Source organism: Enhydra lutris, unplaced genomic scaffold (genome assembly GCF_002288905.1).
Source record: "Enhydra lutris kenyoni isolate GAN:26980312 unplaced genomic scaffold, ASM228890v2 scaffoldscaffold3, whole genome shotgun sequence".
Taxonomy (NCBI): Eukaryota; Metazoa; Chordata; class Mammalia; order Carnivora; family Mustelidae; genus Enhydra; species Enhydra lutris.
The window spans coordinates 72976197-72992077 of record NW_019154087.1 but is presented as its reverse complement, the minus strand read 5'-3'; the positions used below and the strand labels follow the sequence as shown (position 1 = coordinate 72992077).

Sequence of the window (15881 nt, the reverse complement as noted above, 5' to 3'; positions counted from 1 at the left end):
CCAAAGGGTGAAGAAACCACGGGGAAAGAGTAAGAATAGAGCAAGATGGACTGTGAGGAAACTACCAGGCAAAGCTTTCATAGCAGTTTTGAGAGATTTTTGCCCGGAGGCAGATTCCTCGTGAACTGCTTTTGCAGTGATTTTGTGTGCTGTTTCAAGAATGTCAAGAATTCTAGGAACCACTCTTTTTTTACCCTTTAGGAATTATTCCCTGAATTGGGTCTTTCACCTCTATAGTTTTCTCTGGCTTACAGTTTTCCTTCTGGAGACAAACCCCTCAGAGTAGAGCAGATCTTTTCATGAGGGCAGGCAGGGGTTTTACCTTAATCACTACGTTATCTTATCAATTTTAGGTCTTCAGTCAGAAATCTTATGGGCAGTGAAGTAAAAAACCTTGATCCAAATCTGGTCCAAAGGACTGTAACTTAAGCCAAGTTACCCCCATGTCTCTGAGCCTCATTCTTCTTCGTTGTCAAATGGGATTATTGCTGGCTCCTTCCTTGAGTATCTCTGTGCATTTAGTATAATGTTAAAAAAGACACTTCATACAGTACCTGGCACATAAAAGCTTTTGAGAAAGTTATCAGTTGACTTCTTTCTCATTGCTTTTAAGACTTGAATGATGGAAGAGAATCTACTCCATCCCCAAGGCTTCAGGATCAAGGACCCCAGGCTCTTCCCTGTGTTCAGCCTGTTGGTGAGAGTGTCAGAGGCCTCCACCACATCACTAGTCAGACAGAGTTGGCTTAATGACTCGATTACAAGTGGTAGGGACGCAAACCATGGGGAAGTACAAGGCATCTCAGAGTATGTTGAACTTAATGGATTTGGGCTTATGTTGGGTGATTTTGAGGTGGGTTCACAGCTGTGGGGCATTGCACTGGATTAGCTGTTGTCAGGAAACAGGAGTGGTTATATTACTGAGTATCTTAATAATTCTTATCTAGAAGGCAAGAAGAATGGAGCTAGGAGAGGATAAGGTTTGCTCATTTTGTGGTTTGAACAGTGTTGTGGTTTTGTGTTCAGGCATGATTACAGAGGGGTTCTTGTTTTTGTCTTGATCCATTGTGCTCACCGAGGGGCCATGTCTGGTGTTAGTGTTCTGTGAAATTGTGTGTGTCCAACAGGAGAGCACCGTGGCCTACCCATGAGTGACAGGCTGTCTCTGGCTAACACCCAGGCCTAGTAGAAAGTGCCCAGAGAACTGGGGCTGCTTCTCTCTTTCCCAGGCCCCCTTTGGCCAAGAGGAAGTCAGGCCACAAGACTTGATTCACGGTACCCAGAAACTCACTGTTGCCAAGTTTTGCTAAGCAGGAGGTGATCTGGAGAGCATTGTCTGTAGTAGGACCAAAGGTGATGTCTCCTATTCTTTTTGAAGAGTTGTTGACCCTGATGCAGTAGTTGATACAATGTTTACATAGGTGCAGTTAGAGGATTGTAGATGTTTGGTAGACATCTACAATGTCTATGGTAGATGTTTTCCTTTAGCCAGTTGGGAAGAAATCAGGGGCTGTGTGATGTCCATAACCATCCTGGATAATGAATTTATATCCCAGCAGGTTTTGAGGGGCTTTCAGAACGGCAGTTAGGTCATTTGTGAGGTTAGGTAGTGTCAGAGAAGCATCTCAGACCACTATTTCGGGTCATATTACAGCTATGGCACAGTTGAAGCTTACTTAGTCCACGTCAAAAAGGAGTCTGTCATCCCAGATGCTTGCCTCCTTTGGGGGTATTCTTCTTGGGGAAAAAGGAGCCACTGGAGGGGGAGTAATTTAAAAATCTGGAAGTTCCATCAGTTTTCCCAAATGCACTGGATAAGTTAGTGGGACAGGTGAGTAAAAGCCTGAAGGCTGTAAGAAGGGATGTCCTCGTGGGGCCACAGGCTGTTGGGAATCTAAGTATTATTTTTCACACCAGAAATGTGCCAGTTCTTCTGGCTCAGGGTGGTCGGCCTCCTTGAGTGGGTAGACTGTCCCTCCAAGCAGCCTGCAGGGAATGCTGCTGGAGGGAACAGATGGGCCATTAGGGCAGATGTGGTTCCCAGTCATGCTGTCACTGGCTTTGCTGATGGGAGCACAGCAGCGGCAGCAGAAGCGTCTGGTGACGTGGAGCCAGGGTCCTTTTCTTTTCCTCTTGCGGCATCCTCTCAAGTAGGTGTGGTGTGGTTTTTCTCATACCTGCGTGTTAACTCTGAGCACTCGATTCGAGTGGCCTGCACCAGATTTCCCCACTGTGAGGTCACTGTTTTATATGTAATAATTATCTTGGGGAGCTGGGGGAGGGACTTCCCCAAACTTTTCTCTAATTTTTTTAGCATCTATTGATGATCCTAGTCAGAAAAAAATTATTACTGTGATGGTTGCCAAATGACGATTTTTTTTTTTTTTACCTTCACTGTTCCTGTTACATTTATTTGGCATTCTGTCGTAAAGAGGTTTTCTTCCTCCCCCATTTACTTATTTAACCCTTTTTTATCTCCTCAGTCTCTCCATGTTGAAAGCCTTGAGCTCACACCCATACCTCCAATTCTACATGTACTCGGTACTATTCACTCTGGCCTCTCCTTGCCCTTATTTGTAGATTCCTCCTCCCCAGTGATAAGGAGTCTGGTCCCCCCAGCCTCCGACACATACACTGCCTCACCCTCCCACCGGTGCAGCCATCTGCCCACCCTTGACCACACCAGCCGCCTCCTCACATGGCAGCAGCTCTGTTGTGTGCATCTCAAATTTTGGTTCTTGTGCTCTCATTAGAACCCGATTTCTCCTACCTGGAAGCACTGGCTCCCTACCAGCCCTTGGCCATGAAATGTATTTACTGCCCCATTGATACACGGCTGAACTTCATCCAGGTGTCCAAGCTGCTTAAAGAAGTCCAGGTAAAGGGGCGCCTGGGTGGCTCAGTGGGTTAAGCCTCTGCCTTCGGCTCAGGTCATTATCTCAGGGTCCTGGGATCGAGCCCCACATTGGGCTCTCTGCTCAGCGGGGAGCCTGCTTCCTCCTCTCTCTCTCTCTGCCTGCCTCTCTGCATACTTGAGGTCTCTGTCTGTCAAATAAATAAATAAATAAATAAATAAAGTCCAGGTAAGGAAGGGAAGTGCAGTATCTCCGCAGCCCTGTCACCGCTGGGGAGTTCGCGGGCTACAGGCAGAGGGCCGGCTGCATTTTTCACCTCGCTCACTTCCCATGTGTCCACAGCATGCTGATGCATGCGCCTTAGTTACCCTTCACAGTACTGAGCTTTACACCTGGAAAGTCCTTTCCGTTCTAAAGAAATCAAAAGTGGAAGGAAAAGAAAGCATAAACAATCTATTATTTTTGATGATAGTTAAAAGTTAATTGTTAATGGTTAAAAGCAAATTGCCCCCTCTCCCACCAGAAAAGTTATTCTGGAAACCTACTCATTGAGCCAAAAGACAGTTTAGCTGAAACCTGGGCTGGGCCCTGGGGCACATGTGGATGAGCAGCACACACAGAGTTACTCTGCTTTTTTAATGAGAGGTTTCTTTTGGTTTGGTTTTTGTTGCATTTGTTTTTTTCCTTTTGCACTTTCTGCCATAGGAGAAAGCCAGAAGTAGTTGGGTAAAGGGGTGGGTGAAAGGAAGGCCATCTGCACAGCAGGAGAATGGAGAGGGAGAGTGGGGCATAGAAGTCACCCCACTGGGCAGCACATCTGACAGTGGGCAGGGGGAGGCTGCTTGGGAATGGCCTGGGAGCGAGGCCAGAGGAAGAGTTTTCATTCCCCATTGCTTTGGGAGCTCAAATGAGCACCATGGGGCCCTGGCACGTCTCAGGTCAGAAGTGTGTTTTTCTCCTCCGAAAGTTTTTGACCTCGGGATGGGAGGCAGTAACACAGAACTCTGAGGAAGGCTAGTGAGGAATGGGAAACTCAGGCGCCTCAGGAATGCAGAGAACATGGCTGACGGTGATGGCTCACTTGCTGGCCCCACAGGAGGGAAGATGGGCTTTCTCTAGACATGATTTCAGCAGTAGATGAGCTGGGGCGGGTTGGGCGACTCGCTCCCCCACCGTGTACGTATCGGCATATGGGCAGACATGGTTAAGAGTCTGTTGTTTTCATCACTAACTCTTCCCTACAGCAGTGCTGTGCTCTGTGCTCATGGAGTCCTGGCAGCACAGGACAGTGGGGACAGGAGGCTACCTGATCTCCCCTATGGGAGGGGGAAATCCGGCTGGAGGCCTCAGGCTGGGACCGTGCAGTCAGGTGACTCTGAGAGGAGTTACAGGATACCACCCAGGTCAGGAAGAGGACAAGTCTGAGCCCAACAGAACAAGCGCTCGTTTGAATGCATCTGGTGGGCTTGCTGGAAGGCCTCCCTCCAGGAACTGGAGGTGAGCGGTGAGCTCCAGGCTCTTCAGTAAAAGCAGTGGCAGTACAATAACTCAGGGCCCCTGGGATCAGTTTTCAGTTGTGTGGTGTTTGTCCCAAGTAGACGCTGGTTTACTACTTCTGTCTCTCAAAATAACAAAGAGGGACATTTTATAAACAAGCTCTGAGTCAGTCTGTTCTACACAATTGAGAATGTGACCTGAGCAGTGCCCACTGCCAAAAACGAGCAGACCTGCCGATACTGGAAAAAAGCCCAACCCCAGAACACCAGACTAGCACGACAGTCAGCAGTTCCTGCCCACTGGCCTCCAGCTGTCCCCACCAGTCAGTGATGGTAGGTGTGATGAGAAGACTATGCCCTCCAGGGCTTAAGGACCAGCTGAGAGCAGACCCCTGGAAGTCACTGTCAAAGTGACTTAAAAAGAATCAAAAACAAATGCAGATAGAGGCAGTGGGTCCCCACTAGTCCACTTGGCTAGCAGTTGAGGGCTCTGCCTTGAAATTTTTATTCTTTCCCCGCACTGCACTCACCTCTCCTGCTTCTCATTACTCGGGTTTGAGAGGAGGAGAGAGAGGTCAGATGGCCCGAAAGTGGTGAGGCTGAGCATGCGTGTTCGAGGCCTCACCCCACCCCGTCCCCTGGGTTCCAGCCGCTCCACGTGGTGTGCCCCGAGCAGTACACGCAGCCACCACCCGCGCAGTCCCACCGGATGGACCTGATGATCGACTGCCAGCCGCCCCCCATGTCGTACCGGCGAGCCGAGGTCCTCGCCTTGCCTTTCAAGCGTCGCTACGAGAAGATCGAAATCATGCCAGAGGTGAGCTATTCTCTCTCTCACGGTCAAACCCAGGCTTTCCACGTGAGTCTCAGAAAGAGGACTGTCCCAGAAGTGGCTGTTTTCTGGCCAAAGAATGCAGATCCTTAAGTGAGAACCTGGGAACGGAGCCTTCCCAGGGATCTCTGGGATCTTCAGAGCCTTCTCATTTTTTGGGTAGTGAAGTAACTGCTATTTACATCACAAGTGCATCATAACTGTGCCTTCAGGGATAGGTACTTGTGATTTCTGCCCTTTCTGTAGTATAAATCATGCTATAGTACACGCAGTACAGGCATGTAGTATAAATCAGAACCATCCGTTTACAGAAATCTTTGTCCATGTGTGGAATATAGAGAGCTAAAAGCATCATTGAGTTTCGCCGGGAGAGGCCTGCATGAGATGCAGGGGTTAAAAGTCTGTCACCATTCTTCAGGTTCCGCTACTACTAAAGGATGCTTATTTCCACCCCAAATGAGAGTGTGTCCTCTGCAGCTTCCTCCTAATCCTCCTCCTCTGTCGCCGTATGTGCAGGATGGGAGACCTGATGTGCCAGCCCTGGTGGATGCATTCTGGTGGGAAAACTCTGGTCTTTGGCGGCAAGGGACACGTCTCCAGATCGCAGATGTGTGAACTGAGTGGTGGTTGTTGTGGGCTCCGGGTATACGTCCCTCATGGCACAACAGAGTCTTAGATTTTGCTCACGGGGCTGCCACGGTTCCCACGATGCCATCCCCAAACCTCCCAGACAAGTGCCACCAGGCAGCCTGACCTGTGGGGAGAGTAAGTGCGGTGTAGGAAGGAAAAGGCATTGTCGGGAACCCTGAGCAGACATGGGTCTCCCCAGGGGGAGCATTTCACACTCGTGCCGTGTGTGTTTCCTTATTTCATGAAGCAGTTCTCATTCCTTTTAAATATCCTAAGCGACTTCCTTTGTCCATGGGATATTGATCTTCATATTTACGTAAATGGCATTTTGCATATTTATTCACTTTTGTTTTTACATAAAGGAGACTTGGACAGCCCAGGGTCTACATGTGTCAGAGCAATAGTAAACTAAACCCAGGAGCGAGGGCTTCTCACTGGATCACACACCACTGCCGGTAGTGGAGTCGGGGAGCTCCAGAGCGTCAGACTCAGATGGTAGGGAAAGACATGGCCCCCGAGGTAAAGGCTGGGTGTTCCACTTTGGGAGAAGTCAGATTTCCAGGAATTAGCTCACTCAGTCCAAATGCTGCTGTCCCTGTCCTTCCTGCCTGACTAGTCACCTAGTGGTTATGAGGACAGAGGCAGAGGCCAGCGTGGAAAGTCAGCACCTGCTAGGTATTCTGAGTAAGAAGAAGCCCTTAGCAGTTTCCAAGAGATCCTACACAAGTGTCAGGAGTGGTCTGGAAGCCACCTAAAAGGCGGGTTGTGGCGGTTCAGGTGATGAGCCCGTGGCAGGATGTTGGCGGTGCATAATTTGGGGATTGACTAACAAAAGGGCAAAGCAGAAGGGTCAGCACCCTGGGGTCCCAGTGTGTGATGGCACAGGCTTACACGAGGTACCTGCTGAGAGTTGTGGGCCACCGCCAGGAAGAGCGCCCCCAAACAGGCTCGGGCTCATTCTCCTCCTCTTCTCAGCCCAGTTTACCCGCCACCGCCACCCCCCTTCTCTCTGTTTCTCTTACCTCCATTCTTTCTTGTGATCGATGTATATATTTGTATATGTGATATATTTTTGATTGAAGGTATTTTTAAGTTTTTTAACCTTCTTACTTCCTTAAAATTATGTGTTATTTTAGACTGCAATGATATAAACAAAAGATAAAGTGAGGGGGGAAAAAGTGCGGAATGGCGGTCACAAAGACTCAGCTTCCCTGCGCCATACGCCGCACCTTTCCCTCCAGGCTGGCAGGGGTGCGGCGCTGCGAGCGAGCTGGTGGCTGGGGAAAGCTGGCCGTGGCCGTCACCGGCCATCCGTGAGCTCAGTGTGGCCTCCTGGTCCTGACTTGGGATGGCGCAGCTGCAGCACCTCGTCCCTCACATGTAGGGGAGCCCAGCTGACACCCGTTTGCTTCCAGCTCGCAGATGCGCTGGTGCCCATGGAGATTAAACCTGGCATTTCCTTGGCGACCGTCTCGGCTGTGCTGCACACGAAAGATAACAAGCACGTCCTTCAGGTATGGGGGCAGGTGGGCTGGGCTTGCACCCCCGAGTTGCCACTGGGGCCTGTGAAGATGAGGAACCCCCCAGGCCGCCCCCATCAGTGGTCCTAGCACTCCCACCAGCACAAGTCAGAGACCAGACTCTTAATGGATTGGATTGAAACAGAGAGGACATTGATATAAATTCTTCCCTACTTATCTCTCTGGCCACATGCCTCAGAGAGAGAAGCGGGAAGAGCAGCTATTATTCATGGAGCTGGGGCCGCACCGCATCCTAAGTGCCTTTCCCGGCTCCCAAGGACTGGCGTCCCTCAGCGCGCCTGCGGGCGCCTTTGCTAGACCCGCAGTGCGGAGTGCGGGCGGGGGGAGCCCCCAGAGCAGCAGGGAAACCCACCCCCAGGGGAGGCCTCCCTACAGAACACGCCTGCAGAAGCGGGCAGTGGCTGGGCACCTGTGAGCCACGGGCCGCAGTGCCTTGTCCCCGGCACCTCGTGCCCCAGTTCACCGTGTGTTTACTGCCTCACGGCATGGCTCTGTGAGCCCTTGTCCTCACCCCCCTTCTCGAGAAAGACTCCTTTCAGACTTGGACCGTGCAGCCACATAAAACATGCGAGCTCCTTGCCGTGAGCATTTCTCACCTTCCCACATCATCCTCACCAGACTCGGTTACCGCCGCTCTGTAGGCAGTTTCTCTGACCTTTTACCCCGTCAGTCTGGGTTAATCCCCCACGGCGGGTGGCCCCCGCCACCGCACTACTGCTACCCCAGCAGCTGCCAGCACAGCTTCTCATTTGAAGAATTTACTTGAAAAATACTGAAGTGAATCCTTTAAAACTTAAAAATGAGTCTTGATCAAAGGAAGATCTCTGCCAAAAGAGTCCCAGTGCTGTGTGGATACTTGGCGTTAGCTTATGTTGGGAGAGCCCCGGCTGGCGCAGAGCCCTGGGTGGGACTGACAGACAGGCTCCTGCTGTGGCCCCACACCGGCCTCCGCGCTCTCGGTGCTTGACGAGACCCGCCCCGCGTCCCGCTCTAGCCCCCACCCAGGCCGGCCCAGCCCAGCGGCGGTAAGAAGAGAAAGCGGGCGAGTGAGGATATCCCAGACTGCAAAGTGCTGAAGCCCCTGCTGAGCGGCTCAATCCCCGTGGAGCAGTTTGTGCAGACGCTGGAGAAGGTGAGCGCGGCCTCCCCGCTCTTCGCTCGCCTCAAAGAACGCCATGTCGCTGCTTTTTTCTCCAGCTACACGTTCTGAGCTGCTGTCCCTGTAGCATCTGCTTGAGTCAGGGTCAGGGCAGAAAACAGAACCGGGGGAGGGTGCCGGAGAGTTGGGAGAAGACCATGCTCTTCTTCCCTGTAGGTCCCCCCATTTCTTCTCTGCCAGCCCCTTCCTGTCAGACTCAGGCCACAAGAAGACTACCTCACCACACTCCGTTTCTTGTGGGAACTAGACCAAGGGAGCCCTTCAGAAACTTAGATGCGACCGATGGGTGAGGTGGGGAAGGCCAGATAAAGGAAACTTTGTAAGTCTGCTCCTTAGAGACTTACTTTTCAAGAAGCCCCTTGCTGATCAGAGCGCCAGCATGGATGCTGGCCGTGTCACAAGAGACGAGAGGCTCATACTGGGGGGGTGGTGAGGGCAGAGGCACCCATGTGTCCAGGTCCCTGGGAGAGGGAGAAGCAGGGCCAGCAACTCCCAAATGGGCGGGAAGAGAGGGAAGAAGTCGGCGGTCCTCAGGAGGACCCTGGCCCTTCCCCGAATCAGCAGCCAGCCATCAGTGGTTTAATTTTTTCCCTGAAGGGAAGACCGTGGCCAAGTTGTGCAGCCCTGCTAGCCCCTGAGGGTGGGGGCACTGCGTGGGAATGAGCCTGGGAGTGTCCCTCTATGATGCAGTGAACACAGCAGTAACTGCTTCCTCCCGACCTTGTGCTCCTCCGGCCCCTATTGGTAGGACTCCACTTGACCTGTTTTTTTAAAAGCTTGAAACAGCTTCCTTTCCCAGAAGCACCTTCACTTAGTTCTGCCTGGCTCGTGTAGAACTTGACCCTTAGGATCTGCCCCAACCTGCACATGAGCTTTCTGGAACTAAGGGGAGAGATTCTCCCTAGCCCATATTCTTTACCTATCCTGTGTCCCTTTCAGGCAAATCAGTGTTATTTCTCCTTTTCCTCTTCTCAACTTTATGTGTGATATGTAAGAAAATTCTATAACTCACATTAAGGTAGTTAAAGAAGGATTTGCTGTCCTGCCTTGTCTCATTCTCCCTTGAGAAGGATTTGCCAGATCACAAGGCCATTGATATCTTGCGTTTAGGAATGGCATTTTTCTGGGATGGGGTGAAGCTTTTTTTTAATCAGGAACCTTTGGCTGGTGATGGATAACCCAGCGCCCAGACTCCTGAACCCAGGCGCTTGGATGTGCTCCTCAGATAACTCAAAAGCTTAAGCAGGTTACAGAAATTTTGTTGTGTTTTGCATGAGAATTGGCATGTTTGAAGGCTTCTTTTAAAGTGTACGAAGCTGTTCTTTAATTCTGTTGCTGTAGGAGATCTTGTGACAAGTCTGAAGAATTGTATTGGGGAGCATCAAAAATGACAGTTTCTAGAATGTTCAGTTTGGCCAAGCCTAGGAAGTATCCTTTCTTAAAACCACCAGTTGCTGCAATATCCTCTGTCTTTTAGTCAGCCTCTTGCTTTCAGAGTATCCATCATCTGCTTTCTCTTCTTCTTTTGGAGCAGCATGGCTTCAGCGATATTAAGGTGGAAGACACAGCAAAGGGCCATATTGTCCTGCTCCAGGAAGCCGAGACACTCATCCAGATTGAGGAAGATTCGACTCATATCATTTGTGATAATGATGAGATGCTCAGGGTACGACTACGGGACCTCGTTCTCAAATTCCTACAGAAGTTCTAAGGGGAACATCTAAGCCATTTCTACTTCACCGAAACCCTGCAGTCCTCTGCCGGGGCTGCCGGCACAGACTGAGGAAGAGCATGAAAGGTTGGCTGTGACTTGGTGGTGTTCTCTGGCTTAAGGAATAAAGAAGTAGACCTTGAGGGACCTGATTGTCAGCAGTTACAGCTAGAAGCTCCTGTGCTGGATTTCCACTCTGTTTTGGGCAAGAACTTTTGCTTTAAACTTGAACTCATTCTCTTCCCAATTTTGCCTTTCTTGGGTGGCCAGGATGGCAAGGCAGCAAGCTAAAAAATAACGTAAGTGGAACAGATGCAGTTTCCAAGAGGTTAATGGTGGAAGGGGAGGTAAAAAATGACTGACTTAGCAGTCTTCATTTTTCATGGTTTCATAGGCCTTGGGCAGGAGGAACAAATCTTTGCTTGTGTTTTATTTGTCTACAGTGCTACACCTAAGAAGAAAGATGATTTAAAAAATTTTTGGTATAATGAACCATCTATATGTATTTTATACTGTGAGCCCATTTTGTTAATAAAACTTATTTTTTATAGAAGTACATGTGCTCTGTTGAAACTAGAATGTACACATTGATTTAGTATCTGAAAAAATAACTATACAGAACAGCATAAATTGAGAAAATAACCATAATGGAGCACCTGGGTGGCTCAGTTGGTTAAGCGTCTGCCTTCGGCTCAGGTCATGGTGCCAGGGTCCTGGGATCAAGCCCCACATCGGGCTTCCTGCTCAGCGGGGAGCCTGCTTCTTGCTCTCCCACGCCCCCTGCTTATGTTCCCTCTCTCGGTGTGTCTCTCTCTGTCAAATAAATAAAAAAAAATACCATAGCAAATTTTAGTTTGGTGTGTGCAAGCATATAACCCATTATTTAGAAAACTCAGATATATGTTTCTTAAATTGTATGAAAAGTTGCCTAACTTTATCTGAGCTGTGTCTGTATTAAAAAACAACACAGGGGCACTTGGGTGGCTCAGTCTCTTAGGCATCCAGTGCTTGATTTTGGCTCAGGTCATGATCTCAGCACCCTGAGATGTAGCCCTTTGTTGGGTTCCATGCTCAGCACAGAGTCTGTGTGTCCCTCTCCCTTCCCCCACCCCATCCCTGCTTGTGCGCTCTCAAATAAACATATAAATAAAATGTTTAAAAAAAAAAAACACCAGCACAGATTGGTCACAGCAGCCTTAACCTTTGGGGGAAAGATCCAGAACACACAGCCCAGGCTCCATTAGTTAATCCATGCTCACCGCAGCCCTTGCCACAGATGATCAGGATTCTCTGCATTAAGCAGGGCATTAAACTCAGATACCCATAGACCCTTATAATAATAGTAAGCTACTACATTTACAATAATGCTGCTGCTTAACTGCTTAACACAGATGTTTACCTCATCTAAGATAGCATCAGTTGTAACGCATGTGCCGATTTTGCAAGTATTATCATTGGAAGAAGGGGGATAAAGAGCACAGGTCTTAGAATTGGTCAACTGTAGAAGTAGGCCCAGTTTAACCTGCTCCTACGATCTCTCTAGACTGGTTGAAATTTACTCAGTAATCAGTCCTCCAACTTGGCCAGCAGCTGTGCATCCCTAAGGGATTTAGTGACCCAAGAACCACGTACACTTCTGTTACTGGCTCAGGTTTTAGAGAGAGTTGACAGACTATCCGTTCTCTCTCTGGAGTGACCCTGCCAATGGAGGAATTCTTCATGAGGAGGAAAACAAGCAGCTTCCCTTGACAGGCGCGGGCACAGGAATGCTCAGCTTTGACAGGCCTCTGTGGTCTATGGTACGGGTCATTCCAACCAATCAGGGGGCCTAAGATGCATCTTAGGGGGACCTGTAGCCTTGGATGGGGACTGACGTTACAGGAGATTGGTTGCTATGAAAGCTTACCTGTGTTTTTAGGAGGAGACTGTAAATATGCAGCACATGTAGAAGACCTCCTGACAAAACTTTTGTGAGAAATCAAGTTAAATTTCAAGGATCTTTTTAAAATGTGAAAGCAGTATAAACTCAAGAAAATGAAAATGCTTATTTTACTTGGATTTGTTCAAGTTTGATTTCTATTAAAGGGCTTGCTCAGAGAGCCCAAAGCATTGATCCCTTGAGAGGTGATTACCAAAGAAACAAACAGTATATAAGTGCAAATCAGTCTGTAAACTGACAAGCCAGTAATAACTTAGAAATTCTGAAAACTGTAATCAAGTCGCCACCACCTACTGAGTGGCAGAAGCCAGAGAGGCAGAAAGAAGCAAAGAATCATTTGTTAGAGCGGAGAGAAAATCTAGAGCTGGAGCAGTTGCGAATAACTGCCTAGAGTGCAGAGATTTGGATATTAAACTAGGTTGGTTAGTAGAAGATCCACAAGGAACAACAGAACCTGCCTTCCCACGCCATGATTATACTGACGGGGGCTCTATTGGAAATAGCGCACTGACTATTGACAATGACCTGGTGAAGAGTTGGACATGTAGAACAATTTCTACTCAAGCCCAACAAAATCCTAATGATGAAATAGTCATTGAAAAACCATTACTAGTGAAGAGGAACCTATTTTTATTATTTCTTTAAATCTAAGAAGTGGTGTGTTTATTATTGTGTAACAAATTACTCCAAAACTCAGTGGCTTAAAGCAGCATTCATCTCACCATTTCTGTGGGTCAGGAATCTGGTGTGGCCTGGCTGGACACTCCTCCCTCAGGGTTGTCTCTCCACAGGGCTACAAATAAGATGTTGGATGGGGAAACTGAGGTACAGAGATTAAGCAGCTTTCCCCGGAACATAGCCAATAGGTGGTATCTGCCTTACCATAATGTCACATGTTGGTATCAGGAGCAGGAGCAGGCCTGGAAGCAGGGGCATCCCTGTTAGTCCACTTCTTTTCAAGTAAAGGTAACAGCTACTGCTCTTCTAATCCCTTGGGAGCTTGAAAGCTTGTGGACTTCACAGCTGTCCTACACAGGCAGGAGTTGGCTCTTCCAAACTACCGTGAAGTAGTAACAGAAACAAGAGTGAAGAAGCCTCCAAAGCTGTCTGATGATAACATTCCTGTGAGCAAGCAAACAGGTGGATACGAAAAGGAGACACTTCTCTCTGGCCCCGAGTCCAGTTTTCCGCTGCGGCCATAAGGAGAGTTGAATATTGTCTCATCATTTCGTGCCACATTGTGGGTAGGTAGGAAGCATATGATGTTCTCAAATTCACTGCAGTGAACTATGGGTAAACAATAATCCTCTTCTTTAAACCCAGAATGATGTTAGAAATAAACAACTACAACTCCAGAGGAAGTGGCAAATAAAACCTAGAGACGGGCCCTGTAGAACTTGGCCAAAAATGTCTAATCTCACCAGAGGCTAGAGCCAACATCAATCATGAGTGTATTTACTAAAGATTAAATACCACAGTCTCTGCTGCTGCTTGGCAGTGCCTTATAGTTTTTAGTTGCATCATAAAAACAGTATTTTCCCATCTATAGATTCAATGAAATCCTTAGCAAAATTCCAATGACATTTTTCACAGAAATAGAAAAAAAAAGAAACACCTAAAATTTGTGTGGAACCACAAAAGACCCTGAATATTCAGCCAAAGTAATCTCGAAAAAGAACAAAGCTGGAGGCATCATAGTTCCTGATGTCAAGCTTTATTACAAAGCTATTGTAATCAAGACAGTATGGTCCTGGCATAAAAATAGACACATAAACCAATGGTACAGAGAGCCCAGAAATAAACCCACACTTAAACAGTCAACTAATATTTGATAAGGGAGCCAAGAATACTCCTTGGGAAAAGAGTAGTCTTTTTAATAAATGGGAAACTATAACCACATACAGAAGAATGAAATTGAGCTGCTATCTTACACCACTCAATAATTAACTTGAAAAGTATTAAAGCTTTAAATTTGAGGCCCAAAATTACTAGAAGAAAACGTAGGAAGTAAGCTGCTTGACACTGGCCTTGGCAATAATTTTTCGGATAGGACATCAAGCGCAAGCAACAAAAGCAAACATCAACAAGTAGAACTACATCAAACTGAAAAGAGTTCTGCACAGCAAAGGAGACTCTCAACAAAAGTAAAGGCAGCCTACTGAATGGAAGAAAATACTTGCAAACCATCTATATGATAAGTAATTAATACCCAAAATATATAAAGGACTCGTATAACTCAACAGCAAAACAAACAAAACCAATTTGATTTAAAAATGGGCAAAGGACTTGAATAGACATTTTTCCAGAGGAGACATAGAAATGGCCATCAGATGCATGACGGGGTGCTCAACATCACTGTCAGGAAAATGTAAACGTTCAAAACTACAATGAGACACCACCTCACACCTGTCAGAACAGCTATCCTCAGAAAGACAAGAAATAAGTATCGGCGAGGATGTGGAGAAAGGGGAACCCTCGTGCGCTGCTGGTACAAATGTAAACTGGTGCCACCACTGTGGAAAAACAGTATGAGGTACCTCAAAAAACTGAAAATACAGTGTGATCCGGCATTCCACTTCTAGACATAGAAACCAAGGAAATGAAGTCATTCAGATACGGGCAGCCTGAGTGTCCACTGATGGATGAATGGATAAAGAAAATGGACACACACACACACAATACGGGATATTATTCAGCCATTAAACACACACACACACACACACACACAGAAATTCTGCCTTTTACAACAACATGGATGGACCCTGAGGGCTGTATGTGAAATAAGTCCAAGAAAGACAAACACTGTCCAGCCACACCTCATGTTGCGCTTCGCAGATACTGCTGTTTGGACAAGCTGAAGTTTCCAGACTTGAGTGGAGGAAGTGACTGCAGGCGTGGTGGCAACAGCAAGAGAACTAGACTTAGAAGTGGAGCCTGAAGATGGGACTGGGCTGCCGCAAGCTCATGATCAAACTTGAACAGGTGAGGAGTTGCTTCTCACACGTGAGCTAAGTGGTTTGTTAAGATGGAACCTACTGGTGAGGATGCAGGGAAAACTGTTGAAATGACAGCAAGGAATTGAGCATATTACAGACACTTGGTTGATAAAGCAGCAGGAGGGTGTGAGAGGAGTGATTCCAGTTTTGAAAAGTTCTGTGGGTAAAATGCTATCAAACCGCATCACGAGCTGCAGAGAAGTCATGAGAGGAAGAGTCAGCTAATGTGGCGAACCTCACTGTTGTCTTACTTTGAGAAATTGCTGCGGCCGCCCCAGCTTTCGACACCCGCACCCTGATCATCAGCAGCCACCGGCGTCAAGACAAGACCCTCCAGCAGCTAAACGATTACACCTAGCTAAAAGCTCAGATGATGGTCAGCATTTTTTATCAGGGAGGTATTTTTAAATTAAGGTATGTATTTTCTTGTGCACTTAATAGATGACACTATAGGCATAACTTTGATATGCCCTAGGAAACCAAACACCTGATTTGACTCGCTGTTGCGATATTCTCCTTACTGCAGTGGCCTGGAACTGAACCCGCAGTATCTCCAAGGTATTCCCGTCTGTTCTCACTCTATGTGGAATCTAAAAAATGCAAACTCAAATAGTAGATTAGTGCTTGCCAGAGCTGGGAGGTGAGGGCATTGGGAGATGTTGGTCTAAGGGTACAAACTTCAGCTATAAGATGAGTAAGTTCTGGGGCCCTGATAGATGTAT

At 47.8% G+C, this 15881-nt stretch overlaps 1 protein-coding gene across 1 annotated transcript in view; it reads left to right on the top strand.

Moving 5' to 3' along the window:
- Nucleotides 1-10894, top strand: part of LOC111156103 (integrator complex subunit 9) — a 106592-nt gene extending 95698 nt beyond the window's left edge. Inside the window, exons 13-17 of the mRNA XM_022516720.1 lie at nucleotides 2754-2878; nucleotides 5001-5168; nucleotides 7229-7327; nucleotides 8349-8486; nucleotides 10048-10894. Of these exons, the coding sequence (XP_022372428.1) occupies nucleotides 2754-2878; nucleotides 5001-5168; nucleotides 7229-7327; nucleotides 8349-8486; nucleotides 10048-10224 (707 nt within the window). The 3' untranslated portion in view covers nucleotides 10225-10894. The remainder of the gene's footprint in view (nucleotides 1-2753; nucleotides 2879-5000; nucleotides 5169-7228; nucleotides 7328-8348; nucleotides 8487-10047) is intronic.
- The last annotated feature ends 4987 nt before the right edge of the window (nucleotides 10895-15881 follow it).